Raw genomic sequence first — 11,338 nt, 5'->3', positions numbered from 1 at the left:
AAGTCACCTGGATCATTGCACGGTTTGCTCCCTGGAAAAGGACAGCACAGACTGAAAAGCCCCAAGGACGTTAGGGTGTGCGCGCCAAGGCTCGGGTGCCTCCAGCTACTGCCTGCCACTCCGGTCCCCCTCCTGTCTAGTCCACAGCTGCACCCCCAGCTCAGGGCTGCACACTCAGTAAGTAGGTGCTTCATAAATGTTTGCCGAATAGATGTGTGGCCACAGCTGAGGTGCGGGACAAGGCTGAAAGGAGTGGTGAGGGGCGGAGGTTGAGCCGTCTTTGGAGTGATTATGTTCAGAGATATTTGAAGGCTGTCACGTCCGAGGGTGGGGCGTCTCCCAGACGGCCTTTCTCCTCCTGGCTGCAGTGGCTTCCTCCCTGGCAACCTCAACTCCCGCAGGAAGGTAGGTAGATCTGTCGGTTGGTCGGCTTTCTCGATCCTAATGCAGACCTTCTGCCGGTCTTGAGCCTCTCCGACAGGATCCAAAGCTCTTCCTCACACGCGGCGGCATTGGTCTGGGGTGCAGGGTGCGGAGGACCCGGGTGGGCCGGGGCTGGTCTGGGGTGGTCCCGGGGGACCCTGGGCTGGGCCGTGAGTGTAGGCGGAGTGGGGCGGGACGCCTGGCGGCTCTGGGAGGCCCCGCCTGCCCCCGCTCCTCGCGCAGCGCTCAGGCCCTTAGAAGGTGCCGCCCGGGGACTGGGCTGTCGGTGGCCTCAGCGCTCGGCAGGCGCACACTCAGCTCCACACCCGGCTCTCGGCATCTCAACCCGGGTAAGTCAGGGGCTCCCACCTCTGCGGCCCTCTCTCGGGGCGCAAGTGGCCTAGTCGGGCGACCCCGGGGGCCCCTGGAACCTGCGTCTCCAGACGCGCAGCGGGCGCGCTCCAGGCTGGAAGCGCCGAGACCCCCGGAGTGGGAGACGGGATAGGATGATCAGCCTCTTCTCTCCTTTCCTTCTGCCGCTCTAATTTACTTACACAACAAACGCATAGCAAAGCATCTCACCAACATAGAATAATGAAAACATTCCTCCATTATTAAGTTATGGACATTCTTGTATAATATTTGGAAAACACTGACATGCAACTTTTAAAAGAAAAGAAAGTCAAAACCACTCACGGGGCCTGAGTCCCCACTGTTTTTCAAAGACCTTCAGCTTTTGTGGGGGACCAACTCTTGGGCCTTGACATCTCCCTGCCTAAAGGGCACGGGACGCGGAGAACATTACTGATATCTGATCTTGATTGTGGTAATGGGAAAAGTGGGGAACTTCAGAAGAAAGCTGACTAAGTAGCAGAGACGTGCGCACGTGCCCGAATCTATTGCATAATACTTTGCCCCCCGGATTTGTCACATTGCTCTATGGGAATTGACCGTTCATTTGAGTCCACATTTAGATTAAGAAGGAGGTTCCAACTCCATTAAAGAAGGATCTTGTCAATAACCATAGCTGTCATTTATGGTCCAGGTGGTGGGGACTTTGCTCAGTTCACAAAGTTGCTTAAATTCAGCCGTGACTCATATTTACAACGACCGGACGAAACCCCTCTGCTTTCTCTAGCCAGTTTCACCCAATCATCAGGTGAGCCGAGGATCCATTGGAGGAAGGCATTATCTGTATCCAGAGGAAATAGTCAAGGATATTCAGGTAGGACCTGCTTTTGACAGGTTATTGGAAAATGGATTGTTTTGAAAATAAAGCTCACTTAGAAGGCATCAGAGGGACTCATTGCTGTCGTCTTAAATCTCTGAGGGTGAGACAGCTACTGTGTGGTTTTGGTCTTTCTGGTAGTTGAAAGGAACACTTATTATTCATGCGTTCATGCATGCCTGCCCGCATTCGCTGAATGTTTATTGCGCTCCTACCATATGCCAGACTCTGTTCTAGCTGCTTGGGATGCAGTGAAGAACAATCCACGCAAAGATCCCTGCCCGCAATAGCTTGCATTTTGGTGGGAAAGACAAACGTGAACAATCAACATCATAATTAAGAAAACTTTATTTTATTGGAAGGTGATACGGACTATGGAAAAGGAGGAGGGAAAAAAGGTTAAGTGGTAAGGAGGGAAGAAAATTGTGCTCTACTATTAACGATCACTGACTGCCCAAATTTTTTTAGAAATAAGGTGGGTTGCAGATATAGATATATATATATGAATACTGTAAATCTGAATATTCAAAATGAATAACAAAAATACATTAATAATCTAAATATAAATAAATAATATAAAATCTAATATATAAAAACATACTATATTGCAAGAGGTTTTGCTTTGATTACTCAATAATCTATTTCCAGAGCATAGCATACCTTATCAATTCTTCACTCACTTTCCCATTGTAGTGGTATTGAATCTAATACTTTGCATTCCCACTTAATTCAGGAAAACCTTACTGAAATATTCTGGGTACTGGAGTGGGAACAAAGGTAAGCAAGATGGCCTCTGTCCTTTGGGACCTCCTGGGAGAAAATGCCCAGACAAGTCTACAAATGATTAGAAGTTAGAATATGACCGGCACTGTGGGAGAGATATATACAAGGGGTCAAAGAAGGGGAGGGGATTCTGGATCAGGGTCCGACACAGTGTGGATACGAGCTGGCATCTGAAGGACCAGTAGAATTTTCAGAAGGGAATATGGTGGGAATGCCTCACCTACAGAGAGAACATCAAACATAAAGCAAGAGACCGGGCACAGTGACTTACACCTGTAATCCTAGCACTTTCGGAGGCCAAGGTGGGCAGATCACTTTAGCACAGTCATGCTGAGCCTGGGCAACATGGCGAAACCCTGTCTCTACTAAATATACAAAAGGTAGCCAGGCATGGTGCCATGCACCTGTAAACCCAAACTACTCAGGAGGCTGAGGCATGAGAATCACTTAAACCCAGGAGCCGGAGGAGGCTGTAGTAAGTCAAGACCGTGCCACTGCACTCCAGCCTGAGCAATAGAGTGAGACCTGGTCTCTAAAATAAAATAAAATAAAATAAAACGAAGCAAGAGCTAGGAAGACCAGGGGCTGATTCCATGCTGCACAAAGACCTCGGATATATACTCAAGGTAGATCCCATCATTCCCACTGTTCAGGTGAGGAAACTGAGGCTTTCCAGATTTATGTCATTTGCTGAAGATGAGAGTCCTTCCTTCCCTCCTGATGTGTGACTTCAGCTGTCATTCATTATCCATCCCCAAACGCCCACCCATGTTTTCATTTTGAGTTTGATGGATCTCCTCACCAGCTTGCTGGCCTGACTCCCTGAGTATTCAGTGTTTATATTTCCATTCTTCACACTGCAGACTCTCTCTCTATTACCCACAGAGAGGTCTAGGAAGCTCCTCATAAAAGCGCCAGACTCAAGCCACACTCCACGTCCCGCTGGGAGGTGGCAGGAAACACTTTTCTGATCAGAGAGGACAGTCTGATTCTGGGCCTCTGGACGGTTTTATCCTGATTCCTTGAGAGACTCTGGACACCTTAGTGCCCACTGACACTGGGGAGAGGGGAAGGATAGAAGACCAGACAAAGCCAGTCAAGTGCCTGGAAGCATCTGGTGGCCCTGGGTGGCTTCTTTTCTTCTAGGAGGGAGATATGTTTCCAGAATTTGGACATACTGCTGTGATAAAGATGAAAACAGTAGACAGTTGGTTCCAAGGACAATTGACTCAGAATTCTTGGCTCGATAAGATCATATTCACCAAAATGAGGCTTGTCCATCATTGCTTTTACCCTGATTCTGTTTCTTAAAACAAATGAGACCAAATGATGATGTTAAGACTGGATGCTCTTTTGAAGAAATGCTTAAGGAGTCCTGTCAAGCGTGATAAAAATACCCACAGTCAACCTAGGGAAGTAAGTTAAGGAACCCTGTAGTTTCTCTAGGATTGACCTGGGGCTGGAACCCAGATTCCTGAGCTCTGACTCCGACCTTCCTGTCTCCCCTACTCACCCCTAGAATCTATTCCTTTTAGAAGAAAGCTTGGAGTTAGCCACAAGAACCTTACCCAGTCACTAAATGCTTAAGAAAGAATGATCAGGAACTGGGAGAATTTGCTAATAATAATAAAAGAATGAGAGGGGTGCACTCAGGGCAGGGGACTTGAAGAACAGCTTCTCTGTTTACAACACACTCAACAGGGGTCTGAGGTCACAGTGATGAGAGGCCCAAACTTGTGGCCTCCCCATAAACAAATGCCCTACTCATGTCCCCTGCAGGATCAATGGGACAGGGCTCAATATTGGGAGGAAGGCTGCAGTATTTACTGGGGAAGCCTGCTGTCTACAGCCTGTCCAGTTTATGCACGGGCAGGCCACAGTTGGTCTTAGAAATAAAGGCTTTGGAAAATTAAAAAAAGAAAGAAAGAATGAGAGTTTCCCATGATGGGAAAGCTACTGTTCTGAAAGCTTCCAGGCTGTTATCAGTGCTGATAGGCGACACAGCCAGAGCACGTGGGAGAAGTCAGAAGAGGTGGTGTGTACCCGGAGGAGGCGCCACCCACTGCCCTCTTCTCCCCTGGGTTCAGCTGGGGGCCTTATGGAACTTCAGGGTGCTGGAGGCCCCGTTGGTCTCCATTTGCAGGTGTCTCACTCAGCACAGCTGCCCAGAGCCCTGTGTCCTGAGTGATTTCCAGTAGGCCGGCAGCTCTGGGTCTAAGCTTTTAAGAAAAAAAAAAAAAAAAAAAAAAAAAGCACTACCCTTGATTAGGGGCAGCATTCCTATCTCACATCCAGGTAGAAGCAGAAATGGCCAGGAATCCACCCCACTTTCTGGACCCAATGAGGCCACAGTTTGAGAATGTTCAGCACAGGCTGAGCATCAAATGGATTTTGAACATCTCTGGCTCCTACCATTTCTGCCTCCCCCATTGCTTTACTCACTGTGCAAGCTACAAAAACGTGAGGGGACAGGAACAGGGATGACTTCTGATGGCATATTCAGGTAAGCAGCCAACCCCCATTTGGTTGGATCCAATGCTACCTGATGAAAGGGGCCTATTCCTCAGCTATTTTGAACCTGCTTCCTCTGTACAAGGTCCTGGGAATTGCTCTTTTCTATACTAATAAAATGTGAGTCAATAGCTAAGAGATGACATTTTAGACATATTTTTGGTTGGTTGTTTTTGTTTGTATTTATTTTTTTAAGTTCCAGGTACAAGTGCAGGATGTGCAGGTTTGTTACAGACATAAACATGGGCCATGATGGTTTGCGGCACCTGTCAACCCATCACCTAGGTATTTAGCCCAGCATGCATTAGTTCTTTTCCCTATTGCTCTTCCCCACCCACCTTCCCCCGACAAGCCCCAGTGAGCGTTGTTCCCCTCCCTCTGTCCATGTGTTCTCATTGTTCAGCTCCCACTTAATTTAAGTGAGAATATGCGGTGTTTGGTTTTCTGCTCCTGCGTTAATTTGCTGAGGATATGTATTTCTGATAGGAGAGGTTACTTTTGGCAAGCCATCTCATCTCTAAGGAGCCCCATTTTCTGAAAATTAAGATTGTTGGATCAGTTGCTCTCCCACTCTGTTTGAGTCCAACCATCTGAAAGTGCAGCCATGGGGCATGTAGGTGCTTCGGCATCATGTATAATGGAACTGAACCTAGAGAATCTGATATAAAATCCCAAATGACAGGCAGATCCAGACTCTGTCATTTACACCATGCTGACTATTAAGAAGACATTGCCAAACTCATTGTGAGACTCATTACACAAAAATACCATGGCGACCCAGCCTGCAGGCATTGGGGGTATGGAGGACATTTAGCAAAAGCAATGCAATAAATTACATGTAAAGTTTTAAAAAATTATTTAAAAATATAGGGTTGTTATTTGAAAGGCAGTTAATTAGCTTGACTTAAGCTCTGACAGGTGAATTGTAATTGAAGGCACCAGCGTGCGTGAGAGTGGGGACAGCTGAGGTTACACCGAAGACTGGAAGGTTTCTTTCTGCAGTTTCTCTTCAGACTGTATCAGAGGCAAACAATGCCAAAGAAAGAAAATATAAAAAACAAACAAGGTTTGAAAAATAGTCAGTGAAATCATATTTTTACATTCTTGCAAAATTCTTCCCGGTACCCCGCAGCACAAAAGGCTGATTTGTCAGTTTCCTAGGGTCCCACACCACAGCCCAGTGGTTCTCAATCTTGGCTACAAATTAGGGTCATTTGGGAGGTTTCTAAAAAGTCTCTGAATCAGGCAGGAACCCAGACCAAGGACATTAAAATCTCTGGAGGTGAGATCCAGGAACCATTATTTTCTAAAGGCTCCCCCAGTGATTCCAATAGATCACCAAGCAAGGCCTCCAGACCAGAAGCATTAGCACCACGTAGGCATGTGTTAGGAATGCAGATTCCCAGGCCTGCTCCAGTTCTACTGAATCAGAAACTCTGTAAGTAGAGCCCAGCGATCTGCATTTTTTTTTTTTTTTTTTTTGAGACAGAGTCTCACTCTGTCGCCCAGGCAGGAGTGCAACGGCACAATCTTGGCTCACTGCAACCTCCGCCTCCTGGGTTCAAGTGATTCTCCTGCCTCAGCCTCCCAAGTAGCTGGGACTACAGGTGCCCACCACCATGCCTGGCTTATTTTTGTATTTTTAGTAGAGACGGGGTTTTACCATGTTGGCCAGGCTGGTCTCAAACTCCTGACATCAAGTGATCCACCTGCTTCGGCCTCCCAAAGTGCTGGGATTATAGGAGCAATCTGCATTTTAACAAGGTCATTCTAAAGCATTCCAAAGAACAAGGCTGAGGATGGTTTGGGCTTGGGAGTTTCTCAAAGCAGATGTTTCCAGTTGCTTCTTTGGCCATAGGAAAATCCGTCTGGTTCTAAGTAACAAGCCTTCTCGGTGAACTCACTATTATGAATTAATTGCAGACGTTACTCTTACTTTGCTGTATGGATTTATCAGTTTTAAACCAATTAACATGTGGATCTTCAAATGTTGCCTGCCATAATTCTACCCTCACATGGTCATGAAGTTGTAAAGACTCTCTAACAGCAATTGGTGGCAGAATTATTTGCCAATTGTGATCGCTCTGGGTTTTTGGAAATTACATCATAGTATCAGGTCCAGGTCTGTCTGTTTTCTGGGGCAGGGTTTTACGCATTCGTAAGTGGTTTCGGGTCATTTAAAAAGAAGTGGTTGAGCGTTGAGTTTGGATCTGTTACCAAACAATTCCTGCCTACCCCAATGATTAGAATGGGGCTAAATGCTAGTTTTGTACAAAAACAAGTACCTGAGTCCCTTGAGCCCGGGCAGCTTAACTCCTGACAGATCTCTGAACAGACTCAAAAGCCTAGAAACCAGGAAAGGCCACAAACAATCTTTGATTCTCATTCATGTCTGATCTCTCCACAAAGTAGGGAAGAGAGCCACCATGGTCAGCCACGGGAAAGCCAAGTCTAAACCCCCAAAGCCCCAAATCCTTGGGCTGCAATTTCTTAACAAGGTAGAAAAACCAATCAACTCCTACCCAGGACCACTGAGTGTGCACCTGCCACGTGCCATGTGCTGTCAGCCACTCTACACACCTGCTCAGGGGTTCAACAGCCTGCATATGTTAGTGGTGTTTCTCGCTACTTTGGAAAGAAAAAAAGACTTGACTGGGCAATTCTAAGGAACCTATCCAGGATCATGTGGCTGGGAAGTAGCAAAGCTAGAATCCAAACCTGGGGTAGCAATGGAATCCCCAAATCTGAGCTCTTTCCACTCCTCACTCCTGCCTTCTGAGACTGTAGTTCATGGTAGGAGATGACTGCCCCTCTGGAAAAGGGAGTCAGTTAAAGCTTTGGAGCCAGCTCATTGGCATCTGTTCACTGGAGTAAGCAGGTTATAAAGAGTAAAGCCCCACTGGTCAAAAGGTATTAAGTTCTGGTGGCATCTATTTGATAAGCACTCAGGGCAGCTCCTGTATTGCTGTGTGCCCAGCACTGGGCTGGATGGGCAGGGCAGGCATGGGATAAGGGGCCTGGAGATCCTGACCATGATGAGGTTAGCAGGGGTCATAGTGTGCACAGTGATGACTCAGCTCCATGCATCAGAGCAGGCTTCAGGAAGGAGGTGAGAGCTGGGCTGAATTTTAAGCATGAATAGGCATTGCTGAGAAGTTTCATGGGCCAAGAAGAAGGTGCAGTCTGAGCTGGAGATGCACAATGTGTGGAGGCTCTGGGGCCAGCAGGGACCATGGGGCATAGGGTCTGGGCACAGTGGCAACAGTGGAATTGGAGAGGGATGCAGAAACTCTCAAATTTAGGACTGTATCCAGGCGGAAGACCAGGAGTCTTGAAGGCAGGGAGGAGCCAAGGAAGGCCTTCAAGATGGCAACTGCTGTGATGAGATTGCAGTCATCAGTGAGAGGGATGCAGATTTAGGGGTGACTGGTGTTGCCACTCAACTCACTGAGGAAGGGGCCAGTCTCTGACAGGACAGGGTGGGGTGTTAACTTTAAGGAGCCTGGGGATGGCCAAAGGGAACCATCTCCTTAACAAGTCTTTGGACACATGACTCTGGAGCTTAAAGAGAGCCCTGGGTCATGGCCATGCAGGTGAGCCTGGAGCAGGTGCGGTCACCCCGGGAAAGAGGAGAGTGGGAAGAGAAGAGAGCAGGTAACAGAACTCTGAGACACAGCCACAGTTCAGAGACGGTAGAGGAAGAGGGGCCTGGGAAAGGTACCAGATATCTTCACCTGGTGCTGGGTTCAGGGTATGTTTTACAATTAAGCCAATTCAATGAAGAAATAGCTCTGGGTCTAAGCTGGAGAGGAGCCAGGTTTCTGAGATTATTTGTCCTACACAAGATGATGTGCGATGTCGCAGTCCCCATCCTGGCTAGGAAAGACAGAATCATCCTGGCAAGTGTTGGAATTTGTCTTTCCATAGTGATTCTGGCCATAAACTGTCTTCCCAAATACATCCTTCACTTGTAGTTACAACAGTACCCCCGAGGCCATGTTCTACTCCAGGCCATGTTCTACTTAGCTACCTTAAGCTCCTAAGAAGTGAGTAGGGGACAGGCAGGGTGGCTCATGCCTATAATCCCAGCAATTTGGGAGGCTGAGGTCGGCAGATCCTGTAAGCTCAGGGGTTCAAGACCAGCCTTGGCAACATAGGGCAGCCTCACCTATGCAAAAAATACAAAAATTAGCCAGGCATGGTGGTGCATACCTATAGTCCCATCTACTCTGGAGGATGAGGTAGGAGGATCACCTGAGCCCAGGAGGGTGAGGCTGCAGTGAGCCGAGATTGTGCCACTGCACTCCAGCCTGGGTGACAGAGTGAGACCCTGTCTTAACAAAACAGAAAAAGGAAGAACTGAGTGGGAGCACTTACGTGTGATAAGCTCCCAGCAGCCCCCTCCGGCTTGAGTTTGGAGTGTGACATCAACAACTTGGCCTCTGGGCTTTTGTTGCCCTGCAGGAACTGGAGGTAGAAGCCGGCATTTGCTCAAACCTAAATAAATAAATAAACAAATAAATAACTGACCTGTTTTTTAGCTTACCAATGATCTCAAGGTCACCTGGATGGGGTTTCCACAGCAAACCAAATCCCTGACAGAATCTCACAGCTACTTGGAGACAATTTTTCCAATTCCCAGGCGCACTCTGAGTATATAGGGACGGTGATATCAAGATTAAATGATAGGGAAAATGTCACTTTCTGCATAGCCAGCGAGTGGTGAATGGAAATAAAAGGCAATCCATGCACCATTGCTCAATCGAGAGAGGGCATCGTGTAGACCAAGACGGCACACACCATGGACTAGAGAGCATGTCCGCTCACCCCTCTCACCTGAGGTTTTAAGGTTGTGTACGTGTGTGTGCGTATGTGTGGGCAGGGAGGGAAAAACATAGCACAAGTTGCAACACTGGCCTCTTCGAAGAGAGCGCTCTGTGAAATCTCCCTAGACATTGTGGAGTCCACCACGTGATAGCGTGGATTTTTCATTCAGATGAATGTAACTGTTCGTAGAGGGATGCTCCGTGGTGAAACAGACCACTTATTGCACGTTATCTCCACGGACGCCCTGGCAGCACCCCAGTCTGACTGGTCATGCATAAGCCCTCAGGAACTAGTTGTATGAGATGCGTGGTTTTTTTAAGGTGCATAGAAGGGCAAGGATGGGGATATTTGTCTCCCCCTTGTTTATGGAGTTAGCAGCCACAGCAGTGTCCATCTCTAGGGGAGAAGGCAGAGAAAAGAAGTGGGTGTTCACAGTGGGTTGTATACAACCATTGGAAGTAAAGGAATGCACACACCCAGTACCACAAGTGAGCCACAAAAACACAGTCGTGAGGAAAAGGAAGGAGGCTGAATTAGTTGGATGACCAGATACCATTTAGGTAAACCAAAATGCACATGTGACCCCATACGCCACAATATGCAGCAATGCATAGGAAAGAAACTCCTTCTGATGGTCACCTATGGGGTGAAGATTGGGGGTGGTGGATGGAAATAGAAGGGAATCAACGTATCCATTCATCAGTTAAGAGAAGGCATTGCACAGACCCAAGATGGCATACACCATGGGTGGGGAGCGTGTCAGCTCACCCCTCTCACCTGAGATTTTAAAATTGTGTACATGTGTGTGCATAAGTGTAGGTTTTGGCCAATACGTACTTTTTGATTTGGGGTTGCATTTTTCCTTAAGAGGTGTGCCTGGGAAGTTGGAGCTCCAGCAGCGGAACCTTAAGGCCCAGGATGATCTTGTCTAACACCACAGCCGTGACGCCCTTTCTAACCGAGCTATGGCAGGAGACAGTTCAGCAGGGCAGCAACATGTCAGGCCTGGCCCGCAGGTCCTCCCGCAGTGATGACGGCAAGCTGGAGGCCCTCTACGTTCTCATGGTGCTGGGGTTTTTCGGCTTCTTCACCCTGGGTATCATGCTGAGCTATATCCGCTCCAAGAAGCTGGAACACTCCAACGACCCATTCAACGTCTACATTGAGTCCGATGCCTGGCAAAAGAAGGACAAGGCCTACGTCCAGGCCCGGGTCCTGGAGAGCTACAGAGCATGCTATGTCGTTGAAAACCATCTGGCCGTAGAACAACCCAACACACACCTTCCCGAGACAAAGCCCTCCCCATGAACCCCATCACTGGCTAAAACTGGACACGTCCTGCCTGGCAACCTGATTTTCTTTTTTTTTTTTTTTTTTTTTTTTTTTTTTTTTTTTTTTTGAGACGGAGTCTCGCTCTGTCACCCAGGCTGGAGTGCAGTGGCCGGATCTCAGCTCACTGCAAGCTCCGCCTCCCGGGTTCACGCCATTCTCCTGCCTCAGCCTCCCGAGTAGCTGGGACTACAGGCGCCCGCCACCTCGCCCGGCTAGTTTTTTTGTATTTTTTAG

At 48.0% G+C, this 11,338-nt stretch overlaps 1 protein-coding gene and 1 non-coding gene across 3 annotated transcripts; both read left to right on the top strand.

The window, feature by feature from the left end:
* Positions 1–203: 203 nt before the first annotated feature.
* Positions 204–11,111, top strand: KCNE1 (potassium voltage-gated channel subfamily E regulatory subunit 1). 2 transcript variants are annotated; one of them, XM_033232402.1, is made up of 3 exons: positions 204–405; positions 1,562–1,648; positions 10,641–11,111. In XM_033232402.1, exon 3 carries the CDS (start codon positions 10,691–10,693, stop codon positions 11,078–11,080), a length of 390 nt encoding a protein of 129 aa, XP_033088293.1. In that variant the 5' UTR covers positions 204–405; positions 1,562–1,648; positions 10,641–10,690; the 3' UTR covers positions 11,081–11,111. The 2 variants fall into 2 exon arrangements, with proteins under 2 accessions (XP_033088293.1, XP_033088294.1); XM_033232403.1 differs by lacking the exon at positions 204–405 and adding an exon at positions 654–773.
* LOC117096779 lies at positions 4,075–4,202 on the top strand. The gene has a single exon (XR_004442630.1). It is a non-coding gene; the product is annotated as a small nucleolar RNA SNORA11 (small nucleolar RNA).
* Positions 11,112–11,338: the final 227 nt, after the last annotated feature.

The sequence above is a fragment of the Trachypithecus francoisi genome, unplaced genomic scaffold (assembly GCF_009764315.1).
Source record: "Trachypithecus francoisi isolate TF-2019V2 unplaced genomic scaffold, Tfra_2.0 Lachesis_group14, whole genome shotgun sequence".
In the NCBI taxonomy this organism is placed as follows: Eukaryota; Metazoa; Chordata; class Mammalia; order Primates; family Cercopithecidae; genus Trachypithecus; species Trachypithecus francoisi.
Note: the sequence above shows the minus strand (reverse complement) of the source record. Positions and strands in the feature narration are given on the sequence as shown.